This window comes from Dermacentor silvarum, chromosome 3, assembly GCF_013339745.2.
Source record: "Dermacentor silvarum isolate Dsil-2018 chromosome 3, BIME_Dsil_1.4, whole genome shotgun sequence".
NCBI lineage: Eukaryota > Metazoa > Arthropoda > Arachnida > Ixodida > Ixodidae > Dermacentor > Dermacentor silvarum.
In genome coordinates this window covers 188295264-188323119 of record NC_051156.1, presented here as the reverse complement: position 1 = coordinate 188323119, position 27856 = coordinate 188295264, and the positions used below count along the sequence as shown (strand labels likewise).

At 46.1% G+C, this 27856-nt stretch overlaps 1 protein-coding gene across 4 annotated transcripts in view; it reads left to right on the top strand.

Moving 5' to 3' along the window:
* The window catches only part of LOC119446282 (arginine-glutamic acid dipeptide repeats protein-like), a 66865-nt gene extending 39315 nt beyond the window's left edge, over positions 1-27550 (top strand). For 3 of the 4 annotated variants that reach the window (XM_037710670.2, XM_037710669.2, XM_049664054.1), the window contains exons 16-17: positions 7535-7707; positions 20932-27550. In XM_037710670.2, the coding sequence (XP_037566598.1) occupies positions 7535-7707; positions 20932-21079 (321 nt within the window). In that variant the 3' untranslated portion in view covers positions 21080-27550. Of the gene's footprint in view, positions 1-7534; positions 7708-18410; positions 20897-20931 lie in introns of those variants that run through there. The other variant, XM_037710672.2, reaches the window with a different exon arrangement.
* Positions 27551-27856: the final 306 nt, after the last annotated feature.

Below are 27856 nucleotides of genomic sequence, written 5' to 3'. Positions count from 1 at the left end.
CGCACGCACCAAGTCAAAACGAAACTACCTTTCGCGCAAGAAGCGCGGACGAAACTGCGGTCGCTATCGACGCTGCCATGGGAGGCGACTACGCAGTTGTGAAGGCACGCAGCCGACGCGCGCATCGAGTGAAAACGAAACTAGGTACTATTTGCTGCAACCGCTGCGGACGAAACTGCGGTGGTTATCGACGCGATCAGAGATAGCGACTACGCACTTACGGAGGCACGCGGCTAGCCGCCAACGCGGTGTTACGCGCGGCGATAAACGCAAGAATAAAGGCTTTGAAGGCACAATTAAGCACGAAGCGCTTCGGCGTTGCTGTCAGTCACGTGCCGCGTACGATTGCCGCTGAGGACCACGGTGCAAGCTGAGGACCACGGCGATGCGGACTGCGCCGCTTCGTTTCGGTTGGACGCTACGCCGTTCTTGCTCTTCTGCGGCGCGCATTTGCGATGCTCCGTGTTTTTTTTTTTTTTTTTTTTTTCCTCCAACGTATAGGTCAGTGCGCACGCTATCGGCACCTACCCTATCTACAAATAGAAGAAAGGCGCATGGTGGTAAGTTACGGCCTCCGAGATTCAAGTGTGAAAGCTTAGGCGCGCTGCCCGTTCTCAGAGGTTGGGTAGGCTACAAGCTGCTTGCGTATTTATTGCGCAGTTCGCGCGTTGCTGTTACGCACTGTGATGTGCTTTTTGACACTCGGGCATGGGTATTGGAGGTTCTTTGGATCAAGCGCACCTCGTGTTCGCCGTTTTAGACACTTGTCGAGAGCGGAACCAGGGAAAATTTATCAGTGGCTCGCGGAACCCCGAGCAGGGGCCTGCGGAACCCGTAGGTTCCGCGGAACCCACTTTGAGAGCCGATGTGCTATAGTATTAAAACCGTAATCATCAACACGCGGCAATCACCTAAATGACCTATTTGGCATTGACACAATCTGTACTTTCTGCTTCTTGGCCAATCTCCCGTTGTAGGCCCGTGCCATTGTACCACCCGCTTCATGCCCCCCCCCCCCTCCCCTTGTAGGTATGTGCCATTGTAAGGAAATTATCATCACATGCAACACATGGCAACCATCTGAAAATGGTGTTGGCACGAGAGTAGTGTACGTGTGGCTGTGGCCTAATGGTTAGAGCATAGGGCTGCTGCGCTGGGGGGGGGGGGGGGGGGCAAGATTCGAATCTCATCACTGGACGCGCTTAATTCTTCCTTTTTTTTTTTAAATGTGAATGTGAATTTACTGGGCAAGAACCTGACCAGCAACCGACTGACCGATCCAGGAAAAACCATGGAATGATATGGTAGGCACAGAAACCTTTGCTCTAAACTATGTCACCAAACAGCAAGAAGCTTGGTAGTGTCATATGTAAGAGGCAGCCTGCGGCGCGAAAAAGAAGAGGATCACGAGAAGCACGGCGTTCGGAATGGCACGAGCCCTCGAGGCACGTGACCCGAGGCGTAATCGAGAATGAACGGCGCTGTCCGTTGATTATCGACGTGGCTTCGGGCCAGGAAGGTCGCATCGTCAGCTACGCTCTGGCAACAGGAGACTTGGGGGTCCGGCTGAGTCCGTGACGTTGGCTGTCCAAGATGTGGCCGTCGACCTCGGCCAAGTTCGAGCGAGGCTCCTGGACTGGCTGCAGCCTCTCACGGCGGGACCGGGCACCCCAGAAAGGATCCCTCTTCTGCGGCAGACCGGCACGTTCGATATTCCTCGGGACGCCACGTCGGCACTCATGAAGAAGTTGCGACGCATCCCGATGTTAGGCCTATCCAGGTGGGCCTAAGCAACGCCGTGCCTCTTCACTGACGAAGTACTGACGAACCCATCACTGACGAACGAGGCGACGTGATGGCGGCAAGGCGACGACTACACCATCAACAAGAGTACCGACTGCTTGGGAAAAGAGCCGCAAGCTGGAACATACGTGCAACGACGAGCGCAGCAAGGCGACCCTTCTTTGTAGCGTCTCAGCGGGGTAGGCCAGGGTTGCCTGACTTTCATAGACTAGACGCCACAGACTAACATAGGCGGAATTAAGAACATGTTTAGTGTTTAAGTAGTTTTTAGGTTGTCCAAGTGTTAGTATTTATTCATCATGTTCTAGTGTGATCGAGTTCTGTTTGAAGTTTGGGCTTGCAGTGTAATTAAAAATCTGTTTGCTGTGTCGACATGCGTCTTCCATCTCCATCTCTTTAACACCCGCACGCCCCCAAGATCGGTGACACGCGACAGGTAGTGAACATCAAAGTAGCTAGGCCTAGTGTTGCCGGAGTGGCTACAGCTGCCAGTGGATCAGCGTGCAAGGGCACTAGTTCGATGTGGCGAGGCAATCAAAATGCGAGCGGTGGTGGCTTCAATGCCCTTTCAGATCTGCGGATGCGGCAAAAGTCCGGAAAATTGCGCGTTGAAGGCTTTCAGCGTCAGAAATTTGAGACGTCCTTATGCTGTATTTTGCCACGTATAACCAACACCCATAATTACAGCAGCTTGTGGAAAAAAAATGTGTGCTTATTATATAACTCACGAAAATAACTGCATACAATAACATTCAAATCTTAGCAAAAACAGTCTCCATTCGTATCTTCAGTCGGCATCTCTGTTCTCCCCCCCTCTTCGGTGATGCTGACAAAGCTAAATGGATTTACACAACAAAAGTGATCACGGACATTTTTTGGCAAGTGACATGTGACGTGAAACGGATCACTTGGCAGCTAGCATTCATGCAACAGAGGATGACAGCACAGACAGAGCAGCCCTCGCATGGGCAATGGCGTCGGAGCAACTGCGACCGTGCTGAAAATTACAATAATGATTTGGCTCTCTGTCTTATTGTGAAGCACTTCGCGTGAACCAAGGAAGCTCCGCCATGGGATTTGGTGACATGTGATCACACTATATGCACTCCACAAGCTCAAATCACAATCAACACGCAGGGGTGACGAGAGGGTGGGGCTCCCTAGGAGATAATGAAACTTTGAATAATAGAAAACCTTGTCCTGGGGTGTGGCTTCACGGCAATGCGCACCGTGCTGATTCATATGCGAAATTCATAAATTCACATATAACTTGCACCCTGACTACTGCTCAGTATTAAAATGTTTGGTGCAGGTATATGCGCAGAAATACAGTACATTGGCTCTATCGGGCACGAGGTGGTGCCTCAAAGTCGTCAGAATAATCGGGCGTGTCTAAAGATTTGGTCTTTGACTGTACACAATAACCATAAGGCAAAGCTTTCTTTCCCTCTTCCCCCCAGTTTTGTCTTCCCTGAGTGCCTGGCACAGTCAAGGTGTACAAGTATGCGGACAGCTAGGTGCACAGTTAAGAGGAAGCTATAGCTCGGGTGCTCCTATCTAAATACAGTAATCTCTCGATAATTCAAACTCGAGGGGACCCCTGAATTATCAGAAGTTCTCATAAATATGACTCAGGGCAACATACAAACTTGTGTTGTAATGAAACATTCACATACATTCAATAATACAGTCGAGCCCATTTATAACGAATTCGATAGTTCTGCGAAGTGGTCGTTATAGCAGTAGTTCGTTACATATGGACTCACCCTTAAAAATTCTTAAAAATTAAGTGCACGTAAGCTGGTGTCAGCAGTTACAATACGGCAGCGCTTCAATTGGTCTGAAAACCAGATTTTCAGTGTAATTTTTGTTCCCAGTGCGTTCCCGCACCTAGATGCTAACTTCTGTTAGAAACGTCCATCTAAAGAATGAAATGCGGCATCGTGTAGCTCTTTCAAAGGGGCACCCAATTCCGATCAACTGTTATTTCGAAACTGCAAGCGCTGCACGATTTTTTATTCGAGCTTGTTATATATTTTACTACCAACGGGACACAACTGTATTCTTCACACGAGAGCGAAGCGTTCTAGTTGGCCGGAAGCGTAAATTTTGGAAACTTCTGTGGCATGCCGCCATTCTGTAAGTCTCGGACATCATGGTCTTGGCATTACAACTGCGCGCCATCCACTCATGAGCCGTAAAATTACGTTATCTACGTCTTTTCGGGTGAAAAAAAAATCCGATGTTCGAAAGGTAAAACGTCACTGCGAACCGTTATCAGCAATCAGCAACGCGTAAACGAAGCGCCGCAGAACCATGATCGCTTGATAACGCTTAGTACCCGCCGACCCAATGCAACATTGCGTGGTGCAGCGTTCTTGTCGCACTGGGCCGCGTCGACAGGAATGCTTGAGTGGCCATTGTTCCCATAGTGGAAAGCTAGGTGGTCGTTCCAATCGTTGAAACAGGCATAATACACATGGTGTCACACGGACAGTTGCACGAAAATGAGAGTGACGCCGCCGTGGCATTCGATATCGCACCAGCGTACGCTGCACGCCATGCTATTTATGCTTTACGCGGCACTCCTCCGCCCTGGAGGCGTGCCGCATTCGGTTTGCATTGATCCGAAGCTTGTTTTTCGCTTTCATGATGGTCGTCAGCATGCTCTTTGATGTCTCGTATTTCAGTGCTACTGAAGTCTTCTTCACTCCAGCATCAACTTCTACCGCAACCAATTTCTCCTTTACAGAAAGAGTTCGATACTTCCTTTTAGTTGGTATGATGCGAACGTCGGCGCAGCCGGCGATGGAACGATAAAACGCGTTGGCGTGCGAAGTTTGCCGAGGGTCACGCGCGTCTTTTTACGTACATGCCGCGTTTTCTTTATTTTCTCAATCAACATGCGATTGGTGGTGCGCCTGGTTTGGCCAGTTTGGTCGCTTTGACACGTGTAGGCAGGCAATTGGCTTTATTTGCGACTGTTAGCGATATAATAACGCAAATGTTTAGCTAGAAGCGACAAAGGCAGCAGATATTTTCCGGCACGGACAAGCCATGAAGGTCAGTGAGAAAAGAAGCAGAAAGGTGCACCTCAAGCATAACTTACGCAGTAACCTTGTGTGTTCTACCTTTAGGAGCAACCCAGGTTGCAATGGAACCAGATTTTCTTTCCTTTTTTTTTTTTCTTTCAAGAGTGCAATGAAGCTGTCGTCATACTGTTGCTTTTGTTGTTGCCGTTTATCATCACACCCACAGTAGACCTCTTTCTGGCTAATTCAAACAACAGGTATGGAAGTGCTGTGTCAATTGCACCATCTTGCCCCAAACCATCCAGCTGCGCCAACCTGCGCCAAAACACTAATTTCAAATGAAGTTGCCAAATTTAGCAGGATGCGCGTGTTCAGCGACAACCATCCAGCCATAGACGTGCGTTGGCTAGCGGTAAGCCCTGCAATCCAAGCCTAAGCAATCTTTTTCAGCTTTATCGTCATTGGATTGTGGGTGTGTTTGGGGGCATAATTGTTATTAGGCCACAAGAAAATGAAAACAATGCTATACACCTGCATTATGAGCGTTTTATGAAGGTGCTACGCGTTTGCGCATATGCGGACCAGCTAAGGATGATTGGACTGGCGCTCATTTCATGGTGCAGTCGGGAAGGAAAGCCGTACTGAATGAATAAGGTCATACAGTCTGCTCAGCGTGTAGCTCATCAGTTTCGTTATGCATTCTAGCACTCTATCTTGCGCCCGATTGGTACATCTGTATCAATCAATGGGCAAACGCCGTGCGTTTGACATTCTAAATCTATTTTGCACGTGCACCACGTCTGGTTACCGGGATGATAGTGCAACACGCCAACAAACGACCTGCTTGCTTTCATGAAACTTGTTCGCCACAAATATCCAATGGCAGCTTCAAACGCCACTCTATTTTGCACTATGTCTACATTTTTTTCTGCCAGGCCACACCACACGAAATTAGGCTTTTGCCACCGCAGAACTCACACCTAGGATGTAAAGTTTCATATTTAGTCAACCTTTGCGGCCAAATTGTGGTTATAATTAAATGTTAGGCAAAAACGCAAACCTCCGAAATTGTGTTTGTGGCAACGATGTTGACGTTGCGCTGCTGAGCACGAGATCGCGGGATCGAATCCCGGCCGCGGCGGCCGCATTTCGATGGAGGCGACATGCAAAAACGCCCCTGTGCTTGCGTTGTAGTGCACGTTAAAGAGCCCCAGGTGGTCAAAATTAATCCGGAGCCCTCCACTACGGCGTGCCTCATAATCAGAACTGGTTTTGGCTTGTAAAACCCCAGAAAGAAGAAAGAAGATGTTGACGACGCGACTTGTGCAGATCGAGTCAAAAGATTTTAATTAACCATCGTTCGCTGCACGAAATATTGGTTTCCGTTTTACACTGGCTTTATGGCACCTGTGGCGGAACCGTGATAAGCCCAAATAATTGAGCTTATTCAAAATATTGGTCGATGACACCGGAAAGGCAGTGAACATTTTATCCCTTTATTGTTTAAAAAAAATGTCGTAAAGCTTCTCGGCAACCAATGTGAAATACTGGCAAACATGCAATGACCAGTACGTCACTTCACATTTATTCTGCAGTATTCTGCAATCTTAACTGAAGGTCACCAAGAATTAAATATTACCTGAGGGCACTATGCGAACGGTGTTCACTGTACCTTGATGGGTTGTTCACGGTGGCTACTGTTACTTTTTCTAGTTCATTGTGCACAAATAGGTTTAATTAGCTAAATTTATCAATTTAGCTAATCGATGAGATAGTTAGTGAAAACGTTGTGGATGACGTTGGCAAATGACCGCTAACAGCATTTAGGACAGCCTAGGATTCGTCGACTTCTTTTAATGAGAAAGAAAGCCTGTGAAAAAAAAAAAACGAAAAAGAAACGCAGTGACTGTGACAGCACTTTCGCGCACCACAGGTGATTGAATCAATCTTTACGCAGACCTCATCAAATATGGGCACTGGGAACGAGCGGCCATGCCATCTCACTGCGTCAGCAGTTTATGACGCACATTTTCGGTCCTTATCAAACGCGAAGTAGTGCGATCTTGTAATGCTTCGCTTTCCAAACCGTTACAAAACCATGGCGTGAACGCGTACAAGATAGCAGCTCTGGGCTACTATCTTGTACGCATGCGCCCTCTTGTGCGTGTGTGCGCCCTCCTTTTACAGCGACCTGGGGCGCGATCTTGTACGCGTTCCAAAATGGAACGGAGGCGTTCCGTTCCATCGAGCCGCACACGATTGGCCAATTTCAACCGCGACGTTCAAATTGACCAATCGTGTGCGGCTCGATGGAACGGAACGCCTCCGTTCCATTTTGGAACGCGTACAAGATCGCGCCCCTGGTTTAAAGTGTTCCTCATAAATAAACGAAGTTGTTCGTACATCGCTTTTGAAAATGTTCGTTATTTCTGAGTGCAGTTTGAATAGGCAGGGTCGGAAAAGCGTGAGTGCTATGAAATCTGGTCGTTATAACCGATAGATATCTAGGATCTATAAATGGGTTCGACTGTACCCGCGAAACATTCTACGTAACATTCATCCCCACAGTTTGTGGGACCTGCGGAATTCTTTGTTGCATTTTTTTTTATTGCCTTATTTAGCACTTTACTTTTACTTTCATCGTGCCTTCCCTGACTTTGTCCAACTTTTTGTTGTGTTGCGCACCCCCTCCTATGCAGATCAATGCAGCCCAAGTGGCGGCCGCCCAGCAGCAGCAAGAGCAGCTGCAGCGGCAGTTCCTGCTCGAGCGCGAGCGACTGGCCCACCTGAGTGCCCTGGGGGCAGCTCACGCGGCCTCGGCCCACCAGGCCTCGGCTGCGCAGCTGCTGCCCCAGCATGAGGAGTTCCTACGGTAAGCAGCTCCACTAGCACTCTCAAATCATCATGAAGGCAAGGCCAGTTCTTGTACGAAAATGACTAAAGTACTGCAGACGGGCGGACAACTTTTTGTGGCAATGATAGAAAAGCTACAGGGATGGAGCTCCTGCATGCGTGTCCAAGTGCACCTGTTTCCCCTGAATATGGATCTGAAAATTGCCTGCACGTTGCAATCGGATACGAAGCCAAGACTGTGTTTGCTGCGTTGGCAGCAGCCTACTGTCAGAGATGTCAGATGCAGCATCATCGCCATCAGAAAAAGTCATAATCAGAACTGGTTTTGCCACCAAAAACTCCATAAGCAACAACAATATTCTTGGTCACATTGTGTAAGTGCAAATATGCTAACACAAAATGGTGTATTTTATGTCTCTAATATGAGTGCTGTTTTATGTTTTCTGTTTCCCAGCCTAAACACAAATGAGACGGTGGGACTATTTACAGGAACTCTCTCACATGTGTGCTATGCCTCTGTAGCTCTGCCTTCATTGCCAGAGAATGTTGTCCACAAGTGTGGTGTCTGAGAGTTTCAAGCATGGCAGTTCAGCAAGCCCTAGATGGACGGGACTTGCCTAAACTTCATCGTTCTGGCTTGAAACAACATGTTGACCTTGCGCATTGATTTCTTTCAGCAAAATTTTCTGGTATACCTTAGTTTACTGCTAGAAATGTGCTTATGTTTGGTACTTTTGTGTTCTAACGCTTTATTTCAAGATGTAGCAGTCGCAACATTTACCATTATACAAAAAATTATAGCCTGATCACTGGTGCCTTGAATGGATGTAAAGAAGTAATGATTGCTCAGACAGTTTTTGAGAATTGGTATGTGAAGCTTCAAAGAAGTGTGTCAGCGAACATGAAAGAAAGTAATAATTTGCTATTTTTTAGTATAAGTACTAAGAGTAAAAAAAAAAAAGAAACAATGAAATAGTATACAAAATATGCGCCTGGCTCCTAGTTCCCTACTTATGCAAGTCAGACCATGCAAAAAAAAAATTACTATGTAGATTTATTGGCATCAGTACCATAGTGATGGCCATGCTTTGCGGGGAAAAAATGTGAAATTGGATAAAGTTCTTTTTGTGCAGGGAGAATTTGCATTTACTCATTGCAGCAGGCACGTCCTGGTTAATTTTTTACTGCATCCTTCAGGCTCGTGAAGCATTGGTTGTCAGGTCAGGGAGCATGTGGAAGCCGCCTCATACTTGATTAATGTGTTCGATTAGCTTTTCTGTGCAAGCAAGCTGGTCTAATGCATGTTCAAGTGGCACGGGAACCTCCATGCGCTTTGGTCAGTTCCTGTACAGTGCGGTACAGCAATGTGGAGTGTTGCACAATATTGTACAGTAATGAATAAGGGCATTTGCACAGGCAGTCTTCAAAATGTAAGAGATCAGACTGCTAGTCAAGCGTCAGTCGAAGGTAGGTCTGAAATCGACTGCTGGCTTCTTGTGTGTGTGAAAACTCCGCACGTTCGGGAGGATTGCTCGTAATAATATGTACATACGCTGTTGAAACAATTATGGATAAAAGCAACCCACAGGAAGAACATTAAAATTGCACTCAAGATTAGCCGAACACAGTTATCAAAATAGCACGTACTCATGCGCATCTACCGTTGTTTGAGACATTATTAAAGCAGCCTAGACGTCGGATCAGAAAATTAGACAGCATGACAGAAGCTCCTGTCTCTTCATTGCTGCTGTCATATAAAAATTAGGTTGCTGAGTGACCAAAGCGCAGGTTTTGCCTCGTTTTATTGAAGTGCTAGGAGCACTGGAGGCTACTTTCGATGATACCTGCAGCCGAAGGTTTATTTTTCCAGACTCCCCAATCCGCGAATAATTGTCACATCTGACCAATAGGTAAAGTTCAGTCGTCATTTCAGACAGCGCATGGCATTACTAGTAGAAAAATTCCAATGGAAATGTTAGCTGTGTAGAAAAACTGTTACGAAACTGTTACTGTGTAGGTGCTCGTTAAAGAACCCCAGGTGGTCCAAATTTCCGGAGTCCTCCACTACGGCGTGCCTCATAATCAGGTCGTGGTTTTGGCACGTAAAACCCCATAGTTTTTTTTTTAGGTGCACGTTAAAAAACCCCAGGTGGTCCAAATTTCCGGAGTCCCCCACTACGGCGTGCCTCTTAACCAGATCGTGGTTTTGGCATGTAAAAAGTTTTGGCATGTAAAAATTTAATTATTGTAATGATGACAGCACCAGGTTTCGTTCTAGTAATTTTAGTAGGGATGGGCGAATAGTGAAGTTGAGGTTCGAAGTGAATAGTGATTTGGTCGAACAGTTTCGAATCAAATATTTCAAATAGTATATATCACATATTACAGTAAAACCTAGTTAATTCGAATTTCACGGTACCCAAAAGGAATGTCCGAATTAACCGAATGCCGAATTATCAGGGTATCCAGAAAACAATAAGGCAAATGCTTACTACATCAGCACGATTTTATTACTGTAATGGATGAGCAAATCCTTTTGCTATAATTTTGCACAAACGCTGTGTGGAAGCTGCAATTTTTATCATCTCGTGACTGATTGGCTTTCGCAGCGGCGATCGAGGCCTCGCGACTTCCTTTGCAGCATGGCCGCGGCACACACATCCCGATTATTTTTCCGTTAGTAAGCTGATCGCCAACAGATCGCACGTTCATCGCGATGTAGCCGGTGCTCTTCATCCTCGACAGCTTTGCACCGAGTCAGACCGAAACAACTGTTTGTCGCAGCCGCGGCCTATATCTACGCGATTATGAACGGCGACTTTGCGGTGCTTAAGGCACGCACAGAGTCCCGAGTCGGAACCAAACCAAAGCACTGTTTGCTGCATCAATTGCAGACAAAATCGCGGTCGCTATCTATGCGATCATGGATGGCCACTACGCAGCTTTTTAGGCACGCAGCCGACGTGCGTATTGAGTCAAAATGGAACTACTTTTTGCCGCAACCGCTGCGGAAGAAACCGCGGCAGCTATCGACACAATCATGGACGGCGACTATGAAATCCCGCGGCCAACGCGTTATGCGCGGCGGTAAACGCAATAAAGACACAAATAGGCACGAAGTGTTCCATCGTTGCTATCATTCACGTACGTTTTCCACTGATGACTATGGCAATGCGGACTCCGCCGCTTCGTTTCGGTTGCACGCTAGTGCCATTTCTGCTCTTTTGCGTCGCAGATTTGCAGTTCTTTAATGCAAAAACGTATAGCCTTTGAGATTTATGGTTGAAACATAGCCTCCGAGATGTGTACTGGCCGTCCGTGGCTTCTGGGGCTTCTGGCTGCCTATTCGGGAGCGCCGAATAATTCGAAAATATCGAATACCTGAATTCGAATCGAAGCGAATAACGAATATAGAATTATTCGATCGAATATTCGACAACACCAAATATTCGCCCGTGCCTAAATTTTAGCAAGAAACTCTTTTATTCTGCCAGTACCAGAGCGCTATTGTTATTTCTTGTCATAAATGTGCAGCTATGATGAGCGAGGGCCGTATTTTGTAACAGTTCATTTTGTTTTCGCTATCCTTTTGCTCTTCATCCTTGGCTAGGATTAAGATTGTGCGAATATTCCTTGTATGAAATCGAATACAGTAGGACCTCAACCAAACATTATTGAAGAAAGCACAAGAACTTACCGTATTTACTCGAATCTAGGCCGACGAGACCCTCGCAGAGTCCGAAGCCAGAAAAAAAAAAGAAAAAAGTACCTCGAATGTAGGTCGAACAAAAAAGCGAGGACCGGGTTCACAAAATGAAAACAGCGTTTATTGCATATGAACATGCCGAACTCATTCTACGTCATCATCGCTGCTAGCCTTGTTGCTAGCTATATTCAGTACCATCAAGCGCATTAGAGATGCTGCACTTTTTGAAGGAGCGCACGATCAAAGCTCCTGGGTAAATGTCATCCTCCTTGTGGTGCACACAAAAAGCTTCTCCCGTTGCCCCGTCCAACGATGGACGTTTTTCTCATCAGTGCCGAAGTCCCTACCCGGCTTGAACGTTTTACGATGCCTCTGCGGCTAGCACAACTGTTTGTTAAAAAGTGGTACTATAGTGGCATCGCCTGTTTGGTGCCATTATGATATTGCCACACCATACGCTGATACTACACCATTGCCCCTCCAACGATGGACATTTTCTCATCGGTGCCGAAGTCCCGTCCGTCTTGAACACTTGACGATGCCTCTACAGCTAGCACAATTGTTAGTTAGAAAGCGACACTATAGTGGCATCGCCTGTTTGGTGCGATTACGATAACGCCCCACCACGTTCCGGCGCTACACCATACTGATACTACCGATACGACACAAGTCAAAATGGCGACGTCGCCCGTGTACTTCAGTTGGCTACTGGCGCAGCTAATAGCGGCTGCAATACTGACTTTTCTAGATGGCACTAGCTATGCACCATATTTATCAGTTTCAGTTAAAAGCTCTCGCGTTTTTCAAAATCCTCGAATCTAAGCCGACCCTAAGTTTCGTATACAGTTAACCTGCTTATAACGAACCTCCATATAACGAATTCCTGGATATAACTGAAGTTTTTCTATTCCCCGCCGTTACTCCATAGAAGCACATGTATTTGAGATCTCTACGTAACGAAGTGGCAGCAGAAGACCCCCTCGAAATAACGAATTTTCCCCGCCGAGAACCTAGAGATTTCGACCTAAATTTTGTCATTTTTGCGCGAGCAGCAACCGGAAGCACCTTCTCCGCCGCGACGGAATGCGAAGCGGCGGCGGCGCGCTTGACGCGCTCGAATTCACAGAGACTGTGAGGCGAGAGCGAGTGCACGTGTGCGTGCGTGCGAGCGTGCGCGAGGCGGGCCTGCATCCCTCGACCCGGCGATCTTGCCGCCGCGGGCGTGACCTTTCCCCCCTCCCTTCATTCAAACCTGATCCCGCCACTTGCTGCAGCTGGGCTAGCCAGCCAAGCCGGCACTCTCCTTTTCCAGTTGATGTTGCCGAAGGAAAAAAAAAAGCGTTGGCAGCGCCACTCTTTGGTTACTGCGCAAGTCTCTGCGCTTCACTTCACTAATCTGACACTAGGTGATGCTATACGACGCCATTGTGTCGCTCACTCTTCATTTCCGACGCCTCGCACTTGTGCGAAATAACACGCGTCCACGTATCCAGTACCTGGTGTGACATTCCAAGGATGAGTGCTTCTACGAAGACACGCAAGATATTGACTCTTGAGGACAAAATGGCCATCTTGGACGCCATTTCTGGAGGCCAAAAAAAGCATGTAGCTGCCAAATTTGGCATCCCAGCTAGTTCTTCGGCAACAATTTAGAATGCGAAAGATGCGATTCGCAGCGCTGTGGACCGTGGCACGGACGGCAAGAAGAAGTTGAAGTCATCAACATATGCCAACGTCGAAAACGCTGTGTGCAGTATATTGGGAGTACATCTTGAGCAATAGTTGTATTTCTGTATGAAAGCATGAGGTGCGCGGTACTGTAAAGGTTTTTTTTTTTCTCTTCTTTGTTCACGGAAAACAGGGTGCGCGTTACAATCGAGGGCGAGTTAGAGTCAAGTAAATACGGTAAGCGTCTCTTTTTCGAATTTTCGTGCCGAACCTGCATATAAGGAAATCCTATTTATAACGAAGTTTTTTGGGAATTTGTTAATTTTGTTATATCCAGGTTTAACTGTATGATTATTTGAAAAAAAACTATTGGCCTAGATTCAAATAAGTATGGTACTAACCAAGAAAACGTACGATCCGAAGTAATTAAAAAAATTAATGACTCAACTGTAGTTGACATCTACGTAATGTGAAGCAGTGTGCGAATTATTGCGGCACCAGGCACGAGACACCGACACGCGTCGAGCTGGTGGGGCTTTGGCAGATGCGTCTCATCGTTTTCCAATTGTGTAGTGTTTTAAGACTGTGACGGGAAACCGAAATGTAATTGAGCTGATGGGTGATGCCAGTGGAGCAAAACGTGATGCTCTCATCGCGCCTACTAAAATCGTGCAGTACGCTTCCAACAGCACTATGCCCCATGCGCTGTAGAACAGATAGGTGAAAATGCTTGTCGCAATAGGCTTGGAAGTGATAGTGGTGAATGCTGCGTGCGATGACATAGGAGAGATTTGCTGGTACAAGAAACTGAGTGCGTGCCGGCATTTTCACGTGAGACAAGCGGGCAAGTTTTGCGAGGAAGCTGATGTGGCGGGCAGCTACTGTTTCCAATCATGTGCGCTACTCGCGTCTTTTGTTTACACGGGATCTAGTGGCTGGAGAACGTATCATATGATTGCAATCTGCAGCAGGGAATGGCGGCGTGTTTGGGTTGGTTCCTATTAAAAGCGTGCAGTACGCTTCCAACGGCATCACGCACTGTGAAACAGGTAGGTAAATATGCTTATCGCAATAGGGTCAGCAGCGATAGCTATGAACGCGGCATGCAACGACCCGGGGGAAAGTACCGTCGCCGAATGGTTATTTCAACCCGTCGAAGATGGCCTTAAGGTTTGAACGAATCGGCAGTCAAAAGAGATGGGGAAAAGTCAGTTTTTTATTCGGCAAGTGAAATCTAGTGGTGTCTTTATTTTGCAAGCAGCGGGAAAGACTTGTCGGACCAGTTGCATGTACATATGTTTGCATGCAACTAGATCAGTCCGTATTTTGGGTATTGTCATGCCATTGCTATAGAACGGTCAGTTGCACCAAATGTGAATTTCTCGGCAGCCTTGAACTGAAATGGACCTCCATGAAAATGAGGGGTGACTACTTCAGGACGTCAATAAAGTTTACTACCCACCTACCTACCTTGAACTGAGGTTGATCACGCTGTGCCATCTAAATGGTAGTGGCACTTCCTGCATGGTCGGGTCCATGGCCCTGTCCGGCTTTGCCCATGTCTTCTTCAGTGGATACGGCAAGGGTGGAGTTAGTGCCATTTTATAGCTACCTGATGATTCTAAGGGACAAAAATTCGTAGTAGACAACAGTCAGCCAACATTGTAGATAGCGAAATTGGCCACGACTACGTTGCTATTTAGCAGCACATAAACAACTAGCGCTGTATGTTTAGAAGGACACACAGAAAATAACACAGAAATGCAGGCTTGGTGGCTTGTCTTGTCGGGTTGTTAGTGCACGTCCGTTTGCTACTGGATTGACAAGGCCAGAACTGTAGAATTCTTTTGCTGTCTTTGGTTTCGAGAGGTCCTGGCAGCCTATACAACTAAAGACCTTGTACCTTTGCTTGTTATTGTAATGTCTGAGTATGCATGCCAGCAAACAGTGCACTGCAAGGCATCCCAAATTATGGTCATTATACATAGCATTTAAATGGGGTTGCATAGTATTTAAATGGGCAGTGCTGCAGCTGTGCCCAAATATCCGAACATTCCTGAATTTTCAGTGCCTGAAAAATGAATCGCCAACTGTGTTTTGGTTGTATTGGCCTGTTCTAATGATGGTTATAGGTGTGTTTTCTTACAGTGAGTTGGTTGTATTGATGCAATTAGCATTCTTAGAATACAGGTGAATCCGTTTATAACGAACTCGATAGTTCTGCGAAAAGTGGTGTTATATCAGTGGTTCGTTATATATGGACTATCCCTTGAAAACGCTGAAAAATTAATGGCACATTGACACTAGTGTCGGCAGTTACGATTCAGCAGCACCTTGGTTCGAAAACGAAATTTTCAGTGTCATTTTTGCTCCATGTGCGTTCCCGCACCGAGCTGCAAGCTTGTACGTGTAGAAACATCCATCTAAAGAACTAAATGCAGCATCGTATAGCTCTTTCAAAACAGCACGCCGTTCTGATCACCTGTTATTTCGAAACTGCGAGCGTAGCCGGCATTTTTTATTCGAGAGCTTGGAATATATTTTTGCTAGCACCGAAACGTAACTGTATTCTGCACATGAGAGTGAACCGTTTTAATTGGCCAAACGCGTGAACTTCGGCAGCTACTGTGGCGTGCCACCATTCAGCGAAGATCTTGGACATTGTGGTCTCGGCATGTCTCGGCGCTATGACTATGCGTCACACGAGCTATTAAGTTGCGTTATCTATGTCGTGAATGAAATGCAATGTTCGAAAGGTAGAACATCATCGCGAACCGTTATCAGCAATCGGCAGTGCGTAAATGAAGCGTCGACAAACCGTAACTACCTGATAACGGCATAGTAACCGCCAGCCCTTTGCAACATTGCATGGTGGCGGTACAGGGTGCGGCGCTTGAGCGGCTGTTGTTCCCATGGTGACCGTGACCAGGTTCGAAGTGTTCGTTTAACAGTACGGCGATTTGAAGAAGGTTGGTTATACATATCTGGAAGCAGTTATAATAATCAAGGTCGGAAAATCGTAAATGCACTGAAATGCGGTCATTATAACCGATGGATCGTTATAAGTGGATTCGACTGTGGTTCATACACTTTTAACAGGCTATGTACGTACCCATCCGTGGCCCTAATTGTTTTTTTTTTTTTCTCACTAACTTGGGTCACTGGTTAGTCCGTAGTCTATTGGGTAGTGCATTGGGCTGCTGTGCTGAGGGAACAGGCTTGCAACCAAATGACTTTCCAACTCGGGTCACTGGGTATGTTCTGCTTTTCAACGGCAAAAACAAAGCCCTTAATAGCTTCAAAAGTTCTTCGGTGCTGGGCGGAATTGAGCCTGCATCATATATATTTAGACAATCATGTCTGAATATTTATTCACACATGCACCATGTGCGGATTGGCGCAGCATGTCCACGAGAGAGAGGCTCGGCCATGTGCCCACCTCGCGCATGATACTTTTCCGCGTTGGCAATTCAGTGCATTACTACATTGCTTCAATGCTAATCGCATTAACATCGACATTCACTGTAAGATGGTTTCTGCAGACTTTAAAAATTTATCTTGGGGTGTGTCCGTAATGTACTTTGAAGAGTGCTATAACACTAGCTTACTGACGTGGAAGCGTCAAATAGCACGTTGAGTGAGGAAGCTGGCGTCTTTTGTCTGGAGCAGCGAAACGGCACCTAAATTCCCATTGGCTGCAATGCCACGTCACGAGCGCGCCTCAACCGATCAGAGCGGGCGAAAGGGAACTCCTGCTCGATTTTTGTTGCCTCAAATCATCAAGCAGCTTCTAGTTGTGCCAACTCCACCCCCGATGTGTGCACCAACGAAGGCAGCAATGTAAGTGAGGGAAGTGTCGGACAATGACAGCGAAAATACCAGCGATCTTTCAGCTTTCGGAGCATGGTTGGCTTTACTTTTGTCTGTTTGTAGAGACAGTATGACAATGGTCGAAATACGGACTGACCAGGATGCAGGCAAACATTGCCGGTGCAGCAACGTGTTCATTAGTGTCTGTGGAATAAAGCAACTTTTTTGGCAGATAGGGTGTTGTGGACTCTTGATTATTTGGTCTTTTAGGCAGTTCCTTTCAAGTCCGAATTATTTGTTGGCAGCTGTAGTTGTAATGGGAGAGCTATTTTAATCTCTTCACCCTAATAGGCTTTCTTGCTAAGATTGTTTGCCATTTGTTTAACAGCTCATGCCTGTTAACAGCTGTATGCTTAAGAAAAAAATGAGTTGGCAGGTTTCCATGCCGTGCCAAGATTCTTAAGAAAGAAGTTCTGATAAACACTTTTGTCAGATTTTGTTACTTTGTGCTGCCGTAAAGCAACACCATAAGGGAAAAATTCACACTGCCGTTAACTCGCACCTCAAGGGGAAATTCGCATATAACCCACACCAATTATTCCAGGAGCTTCCGATTGCTGGGTATTACAGACAATCCCCGCCAAGTCTGAATAATTCGTTGGCTACTTTATATCGGCTTAATTAGTCTGCATACTTAAGTTCTTTCTTTCTAGTCTCCCAACCGGCACCCTTACCTTATAATCGTGATCGCCTTGTAATATAATAAATACAGTAATTTGCATTGTAAATTAGGGGACTGCTTATAATCTACAAATTAAGTGAATTTTCAACTGAACTGAAAATTAATTATTGAGGTTTTATTGTATATGTCTGGCTTGAAAGCATGCTTGTGAATTTGGCTTTACTCTCCAGTACCGTTTATTTGGTCTATAGCTCATTAATGATTCAAGAAAATAAATTATGGGGCTTTACGTGCCAAAACTACGATATGTTATGAGGCACGCCGTAGTGGGGGATTCCAGAATAATTTGGACCACCTGGGGTTCTTTAATGTGCGCCTAAATACACGGGAGTTTTCGCATTTCGCCTCCATCGAAATGCGGTCGCCATGGCCGGGATTCGATCCCGCGACCGCATGCTGAGCAGCCCAACACCATAGCTACGAAGCAACCATGGCGGGTCATTAATGATTTATTTGTTTGCTCAGCACAGCAGCACATTTAACAAGCAAAGGTTGCAGTTTCTTTTCTTTTTTTTTAATTTTATTAAAATGATAATCGCACTACGATTCCTTTATAAATTTCCTGTTCCCCCCCCTTCTTCCATTTTCTCAATTTAGCTTCACTTGCTTAGCGAAGGCAGTATAATTATTTTGGTAACAACATAACATATAGTAGTTATTCCAGCCTAGCACCACCTTTTTAATAAGTAAAGGAAAAGCCGTAACGGTTCAAGCATTGGTGCCAAGATTGTAGCAGTGAGTCTGTTCCTTCGGCCAGATTTCCGTACAACTTCTCGCGCTCCCTTGGTTTTTTCAGGGCTTGTTCCACCGGGGCCCCTCCTGTTACTCACTCACTTACGTCCTTTGGGAGGAGCAGTTTTTTCTGACAGTGCAACTGCCTTCAGAATTTCTGAGGGTCTGGCTGAGCTTCTGCAAACAGCCCATAGCTTTGTGGAGGCAAACACCTGTGCACTGGATGCTGTGATACCGTTTGCTAGCTTCGCCTCGGATGTGTCCGGACAGTTACGTGAAAATTCGGACTAAGGTAAATGGAAGCGCAAGTCAGCCTCAAGCAGCAGCTCTCCAACTGTACCTATAGCTGCATTTGCCAAGATTTGCCTGCAAAGACCAGCACACGGGAACGTCTTATGATAGATCATGTGCAACACTCATAGCCCAGCTGTTTGAAATGTCATACCGCATTGGTCATGACACATGGCATGCACTGGAGGACTGGCCATGCAGCTGCATGCTCTCTCTAGCTATGGGTCATCCACTGTATTTACATGTAACGTCTCGATCACTGTTCATAATTAGAGGGGTGAGAATAAGTTTGTGTGTAATAGTATAACTTAAGATGTTAACTCCCTAGATGGCTTTGAACTGTGATGATAGCATATCAAAAGTGCCAACTGTAAGTATGATGGTCCAGCTTATCAGCAAGTCTGGTGAATGGACAAGTTTATTACAGACATTGTTTGCTCGCTTTCTTATTTTTTATATTGTTTTTGTGTTCTTAGTGTTTCGTTTGGTGGGGGCTAGTTGTATGGAGTCCTCTACTTTTGCTGAGTGCATACTTGGGTTTGTTAGAGTAGTACTTGCATTTAGAATGATCGTATGTCATCAAACAGCAAGAAAACAACAGAGCCGCGCAAAATGTTCAATTTGCAAGCCAGGATGCATCGTTGCTTGGGTGCTACCTCTGGTTACATAGCTGTACTTCCCAAGTGTTATTTGAGAGAAACCTCAAATCAGTTTAGATTGATAAAGTACTCTTTCAAAACTTCGAATTTTGTGGTAAGAGGTTGTTCGTGATAAAAGGAAATGAAGGTAAAAGTTTTCCTTTAACGTTGCAACTGAACCACATTGCCCACACATCAGTATGATATCACAGATTTCAAAGTATTTATCTGCAAGAGGTTAATCTTGATAAAACAATACGAAAGTCAAAGTTTTTCCTTTGACATTGTGCCTGAACCACATCGCCCACGCGTCAGTGTGACGTTACGGGTTTCAAAGTATTTTTCGTATTTGTGCCATCATTGCTCAGTAAAAGCAAAAGTACTTGGAACTTGCTAAGCTCAGTTTCTGGCTCGTTTTGAATACAATAGCTGCGTTTACATGAATGCGACAGAAGCATATCGTATCAACTTTTAAGCATTTCACATCTCGTGTAAACGAGGTAATTTGTTACGAAGACGAATTGCATCAACTGCGCTGAACAGGGTCGTTTGAGATGGGAGATGCCCATTTCAGCGGCGCATATAAAGAGAAGTGTATCGTATCGGGAATTATTGGAACACATTCGCTGCGGGATAACAACCGGCCAACCAGTTGGCGGCGACTACTACCACAGTGCAGGACATAAAAAAAATTGCAGCTTACGGAGCAGGTCGCACGTGACTTTTTGTTACGCATACGCACTTTCTGTGCGTTGAAGTAGGGTCTACTTTGTCATTAATAAACGAGATTAACATCGGCAAGTTACTTGAATCGCAGCGTTAACATAGCGAGGTTCATTTTGAGGAAATGGGAGCCGAGATGGCTGCCTTCGGCTATCACTGAACATTAATAGTTCCGGATACGCTTGGAAAGTTTACTATCCCGATACAATACAGTATGTTTCCGCAAAATGAGCGTCGCGTAAATTTGCGTATGCGGACAAATGAAGGAGAACTTGACAGAATGTAGCCGACACCCTAAACAGTGCTTTGGGAGCATTTCAAAATGCAACAGCAAAAGCAGGCTGCAGCTAGATAAAGCATTAACTTTCAAATATAACACTAGGTGGCATTAGCTTGCTAGAGAGGAAAATGCGCATTCATGTAAATGGTGTCGTATGAGTATATGTGATACAGTAAATTAATGCGATACGCTTTTACTGCATCCATGTAAACGCGCCTAATGCAGTGTATCTTTGCTGATAGGAAGTCAACTAGGCCAGAGCAGATGTTGCCAAAGTGTATGATGTCATGCCGGGCTGATATGCGAACTTCCAGGTGGCATTGTCAGCCGTTTTTCGTTCTTTGCATCTTTTCTAGCTTACCAAGCCTATTCTCACATTAACAGTCTTTATACGGGAGGGCGCAAGGGGCAGAAAGAAGGGGGAGTATTGCAGAATGGTAGTGTACTGACTTTTTTTTGTGTGTTTGTGTCCTTTTAAAGGTCAATGGTACAACCTCGTCAGCCTTTCATGTCAGCGTAATTCCTTCTCATGTGAGCTTGATGGTGTTGAGCAAAGGACATGGCAGCAGTACCATAGTGGGGACGGGGGGGATGACTTAATCATGCCACGACAGTGGTGTGCCAGTGATTTGTCGTCTCCCGGGGGTTGTCAGGTGGCGCCCCACAGTCCCAAGGCAAGACTTGTCCAGTGACTGTAGCGCCACGGCTCGTCGCTGCAGCCAACAGCAGCAGCGGGAGCGGGAGCTGAAGCTCAGGACGCTGGAGGAGGCTGCCCGCGGTGGCCGGCCGCCCATCAACTGAGGAGGCGGGGCAGACGCCATCAACTGCGTGTCCACCACCGCCGACGCTACCCTCCTTTGCAATGGTTCCTGCGAACTTTCCCCCTTTTGTGCCGGTGTTCTCATATGGCTCGACCCGCCATCACCGCCGCCACCGCAGCAGCTGCAGAGGGCAGCAGGGGAAATGCAATCGCCGTGACGACCGTCACCCGGCCACTCTTCCACCCCGTACCTTCTTGCCAGCTTCCTCGCTCTCCACCGAAGACAAGGCTTTTGCAGCCCAAGCTTGAGATAGACATGGGCAAGGTGTGGCCTTGTTCGAGTTGGTCTTGTATTGTGGTAAACAAGCTCATAATTAACCTAATGGAGGGCGCAGGAAGCCATCAGACAAGTGGTTAGCTCCCAGCTTAAATTTATGGATAATCAAGCACACCTATGCATTGGGGTGTAACTGGATAATCTCTCTTGTTACTCAGGCGCATCTTCCGGGGTGATGTGTTTACTGCAACGGGAGTTTCAGCTAACAAGGGAAGTCACTCAAGTGCTTGGTACGAGCAACGGAATTGCTTTGAACGATTGCAAGGCTGTTAGCCCTTCACCCACTGTGGTAGCATAGTGGCTAGCTGCTGCGTGCCCTGCAGCACCACAGTGTGCATAGAAAGCCAGTGAGCACTCAAGTATTGGAGAGGAGCATATCATTTTAAATGAGAATGCCATAAAATGTCCTTTACATTGAAGTGTCATAGAGGAAGCAGGACACCCGCCACGGTTGCTCAGTGGCTATGGTGTTGGGCTGCTGAGCACGAGGTCGTGGGATCGAATCCCGGCCACGGTGGCCGCATTTCGATGGGGGTGAAATGCAAAAACACCCGTGTACTTAGATTTCGGTGCACGTTAAACCCAGGTGGTCGAAATTTCCGGAGTCCCCCACTACGGCATGCCTCATAATCAGATCGTGGTTTTGACACGTAAAACCCCATAATTAAAAAAAAAAAAAAGAGGAAGAGGGACCTTCAGACCTCCAAACAATAGACGACCCTTAAAAGAGCGAGGGATTCTGGGATGTGCCGTCTGCTAGCTGTTTCCGGTTCGATTCAGCGCAGCCGCCGCTTCGCCATTGAAGCCCATTGATGCGCTTGCAGGGGTGGGACTCCTGCGTCAATTGCGCCATTTTGATACAAACGCAGATTCCTGCGCCAAACTGCGCCAACACAGAAAATAGACCGAAATTGCGCCACGCTGCACCAGAACGGGTTCGGCATGTGTGCCCTGGCAGAGGCCGCGAACAACGAACGAATTCGTTCTCCGAAAAAGACTGTGGGCATTCACATTTCGCAGACCGTGTGACAGCGATTCCCGTAAAGTCTCTCATGGTTTTCGTGTTTTTAATACAGGACTTTTCGGCGCTTCCGGCAAGTGGCCACTCTCTGCTTTTGTCACTGCTGTCAGAACGGCCAGGGCGGCTGTATTTATAGAGTGTTGAGTGGGGCCGAGCAGCGTGGCGCTCCCTAGCTGAGACGCAAAATAACGAAAAGCAAGCTTAGGGCACTGCGAGCGAACTAGATATTAGGGAGGCGCACGCTGCCGCGTGTTCAGCGGGCGGCTGTCTCTGTCCCCTGGGCCAGTATATACTGTAAAAATATTCCAATCAGTTTTTATGCCCACGTCGGCGAGGCCCGAGACATTTTGACATATCGCGAGGTGCTAATTGCAGATTTGGAATAAAATGTCGCAGTTTTGCCCGAAAGGCGAAGCATCGATTGGAATAGCAAATTAGTAGACAGCTGTACGAAGTAAGGATAGTAGTTTTATCGGCCGTATAAACTTGTAAACATTCGCTTACTAACTAAATTAACTAATTAATCGAATACCGCCCACGGCGGCCGCATTTTGATGGGGGCAAAAACACCTGTGTACTTCGATTTAGGTGCACATTAAAGAACCCCAGGTGGTCGAAATTATTCCGGTGCCCCCCACTACACGTGCCTCATAATCAAATCGTGGTTTTGGCACGTAAAACCACATAATTTAATTTAATTCAAAAGCGATATACATAATACTCGTAACCAACTAGCCCGCATTAGTTCCTTGAATGCAGATAGAGGTAATGTGCCGCCGTAATATGTCGGCGATACGGCCATTCCCCCCCCCCCACCCCCCCCCATCTAGTTGAGCAAAATACGAAAACTTCTGCGTACCACCTTAAATGAACCTCAAGTTCCGACCGAGAAATGCCGTTGACAGTGCGCAAAGTTTTCTAACATTGTCAGCACTTAATTTTCTAATTACGCTAGCTGCGCCATTACCGACGATATCGGTTGCAGCGACGATCACAGAGCAGCATTTACCAGACCGCCGTAGCCATCGCCTCGGCACCCGATTTTCTAAAGTAATGCTTCTATATGCCGGATAAATTATCAGATAAAGATAACTTTTTCATCTCTCTGACTGACCCGCAGGCAGAGCAGTCAGTGACGATGCGTCCAAGCAGTGGCAAATGTTGTAGCGCTAAACCTGTCAGAAACCAAAGTTCGTTTATGAATAAAAGCATATCCTTACCATTCTTGGCTTGTCATCGTTGCGCCCAGAGTGACCTGAAACCTAGAAATCAGCTGCACGAATGGCACGACATTGCTGGTCGACAAAGCACTACCGACATTTGGAACCGCGCAGGAAAACACGTCTGCTGGGCGTGCCGCCGATGCCACAGTGCCGGGCGCATGGTCCGTCAAACCGGAAGCTGCCAGCAGACGGCGCACCCTGCAATTCCTTGTGATTGCTCGTTTTACCGGTCACCTATTCAGTGAGTTCAAGATAGAGAGCGAAAAAGATTCCTAGCCCGCACCACACTCGTAGCCATGCTGGTGCTTGCTATTATGAACTCCTCTGCTTTTGCAGTTCGCCACATGGTGTTCCACTTTAGCCATTGGAATAATTTTTATTGAACATGACAAGGCATGTGCACTGTACCAGAGATATCACAAAAATCTTTTGCTTTGTATGAGTAATTTGCACTAGTCTGCACCTTCCTGTGTTCCTCCAATATGCGCTGGTTTACCACGATTGAGAGAGAAGGGTGTGACGAGATGCAGAGGAGGCACTGCTTAAAACCTCCTCGACGGCGGCACAGTGTGTGTTTGCAAACTGCAGCTGCTGCTGCTACAACGATCTTCACACCCCCCTTCCCTTTTGCGATGGCATTTTTCAATCTTCCCCTACCCCACCCCTGACGAGGACAAAATGAGGTTGTGTCATCCCAGCCTGCTGCGTGTCTTTGAATCTGTTCACTCTGGCAAGGACTTGTGTTTCTTTGTGACAGAGGCAAGTTGAGTCATTCCTCGAAACCCAAAAGGAAAAAAGGTGCCGCGTTTATTTCTTGTTTATTCTCATAAAGTTATTTTCTACATGTATGTACACAAACACAGATGTGTTATATATTATATAAATATATATATATATATGCGTTTCATTTACAATTTTTCTCTGTTTCGAAAGCAAAAAACATTTGGCTCTCTTTCATGTGTAGGTACAGAACTTGTCCTGTAAAGTGTTTATTCCGCCCTTTTGCGAGCATTACGTTTTAATTTTTTTAAGTACATAAATATAAAGCTTGTTTGTTTTTTGTGAAAAACGGCCGTCGGCACAACGCCTCATTTTGCAGACGTTGTTTGTATTTCATTTTTTGTGGACACTTTGCATGTAGAGGTTTTTTACTAGTCAAGAAAGAGAACCTGCCTTTCCTTTCTCGCAAAGCTACGAGACGCTCTGGCCCCGCATTGCGGCATTTTATTATTCCTCCAGCAAACTTGTTGTGCCGCCAGTCGTTGCGAACAGTTTTATTATTCGCTTCGCCCAGTGTTAGGACCACAGATGTTTTTTTAAGTTCCCACATCATGCAATTGCTGCCCCCCTCCACAACCTGGTGTTCCTTCTCTTAATGTGGTGGCCTTTTCTCTGTACCAGATGAGTTGGTGAAGAGGACCCACGAGTGAGCAATGTGGTATAATAGGTCATTTAAAATAAGGTTGCTTTTTTTTTTCTTGGCTTGTATGTGTGTGTGTGTGTTCAGATGTGCTTGTTTTATATTTGTGCAAAAGCAATTCTTCTGGTGCCATGTATGTGCGTGCGCGAGTGTTCTTGCAAGATTTTGGTGGAGGCCCGACAAGTGGCTGGCTGATTTTAAAAAATATGTATTTTCTTAATGGTTTTTAAAACACGGTCGGTTGAATATAGTAAATCAGTTGTGGGGAAGCCCATTAGGTGGAGAAGAGTTCTTGAAAGGGAAAGGTTCTCATCCACCTGACTGTTGCACGATGCTAGTACAGGTTCCTCAGGAAGAAAGCTTCGCCCTGGTTCAGGGATTGAACCCGGGACCAACACACTTCCGGGGCATTCACTTTACTATCTGAGATAACCTACAGGCTAGCATAGCAGATTGCAGAGCGAGGTTGAATTGATAGGCAACCCGAAGCACAGGGGCATTGAATATTGCAAATCAGTTCTGCAGACACCAGCCCGCAAGCTGGAGAATGGTTCGCAAAAGGTAAATATTGTCATCCCTCCGACTGTTGCACGAAGCTATGAAAGAAACCTATACGAACTTTGCAGCTAAAGTTCCTAGGACCAGGATCAATTATTCTTCAACCGTGAAGCTTTCTTCCCGAGAAATCTGTATGCATTTCTTTTGCAGTTTCATGCTGCAGTCGGTTGTGTGACAGTTTTCTCTTCCACGGTCATTTGAGCCTGCATTAGTGACTTTAAGCAGTACCCCTGCCTTTGAGGCGATCAGTACAGTTGGTGTGTGAACGTTCTGCAATGTGTCTGAAGTGGCACACAGCACACACTGGATTCTATCCGCAGACAAGACATCTTTTATGTTTTTAAAAAATGCGCTCCATTTTCGGTTTGGTAGCATGGCAACCGAGCTTTTAAAATCATCTTGTTGTGCTGTTTTTGCTTTTAACGTAACATTTTTTAGCATGGTAATATTTTTAGTAGTAATAAAAGGAAAATGGATAAACTAATTTCCATATTTAATGACACCCTTTCCTTGTTTTTCTGCAAGGGTTTCATGGGCCAGCCACACATTGTTCATGTAACATAGTTTTGAGACAGTGCACCCTGTACATACTAGCTGACTTGTGAGAGGAAAGAAAGGGAAAAAAATGCAACTTTTCACTGTACCAGTGGGTGGTCTGTCAAGTCGTGTTTGTTTTGTCTCTTCTTATATATATATAAATTGCTAGGTGGATATTTCTCTGGCGTTTGCAACATGTGCATGCTTTTGTTGTCATGTAGTGCGCGCGCCAACATGTGTCGCGCATATCACTAGGAATGCAATTGTATGCAAATGCGGGTGTTCCCCCAACAACAACAGAACGAATGCACTTTTAAAAATACACAGCTCCTTCACAAACCTTTCTTTTTCTAAGTTAGTGCAAAGACAGGCTACCCCATCACCACTACTAACTACTACAGCTACTACAACTACTACAAGAACAATGCAAAAGAAAAAAAAAAAAGTCATCAACCGCCACAGTACAAGAGCAAAACAAAAAAGGCTTCCCTATTGCACATTTCCCTAGCTTTGGAAGAAGGGGAGCTGGGAAGCGAACACACAAAGATACGAACTGCATCTGTACAGAGCGTCCCATCCCTCACACTTCATTTTTTTTTTTTTTTTGTCGCCCGTTGCCTTAACCGAAGAGGCAACAAGTGGGTGTTATCGGAAAAACAAACTTGGCAAGGTCAGTCACCGACCGGCATGTGAAATGCCACAGAACTTCAGCAAAATGTTCTTTTTGTTTGTAAATAAATGATAAATGTGCTCATTCAGACATGTGCACCTTCCCCGAAATATATCTCTTTCCTCCGAGAACTCTCCCTTCGGAATCAAGAGGCTTGCTTTAAAAAAAAAAAAAAAAAAGTTTTTTTTCTTTGTTTGTTTCCAAGCATCTTTTCCAAGTTGCCCAGCTGCCTCCGTAGTGCCTGCAAATGCTTTCATTGTTTGTGTATTTATTGCCGATCAATGTAAATAACTGTGGCTGTGTCCCCTGCCTTTTTTTTCCTCTGTGAGCGTTGTAAGCGGGGCTGCCAAAATCTCAACTCAGTCGCACCAAATAAGACTCTTGTAGTACAAGCTGGGTACAGTTCTCCCCACCCCCGCGATTCTCTTGCGCGTTCCTTGTGGGGGTGCGCTGGCGAGGGCTTAACTGTGTTTCCATGTCGCTGTGTCAGTGGCGGCTTCCAGCCCGGTGGGACGGGCCAGCCGTTAAAAAAAAAGAAAATACTTGTATTCCTGCATTTTTTTTTCCTTGTTCATGCATTGTCTATACAGGTGCCTTCTAAAACAAGTGCAGCATTGCACTTCTTTTTCTACATTTTATTTACACCTCAATGAGCACCGAGATGCAGCTCCTTGTAGGTTGCCTTTCCTCGGCACTGAAAATGACCTTGCCCAAGGGTTCCCCCACCCCCACCCCCATTACTTTTGCAAGTGCCTCCTGGGCCACAGGACTGACGAAAAAGAAAATTGCAGCCAGCAAGGAGGATGTCTTTTTTTTCGTCTCATACTTAAATGTTGTCCCGTCCCACCCCGCAAATTTATGTTCCGAGGCCACCCCAGCCAGTGTTGTCCCAGCCTTGCTGCTCCCAATGGTGTACATTTCGTGAAGTGCGCGAGGCGACTGTAATTTTATATCTACTTGGGCACCTGGAAGAGTTTTGTGTAAAACTTGTGTATCACAGACAATAAATATTCATTACTTCTTCCCCTAAAAGAAAAAGTGAGACCAGTGAG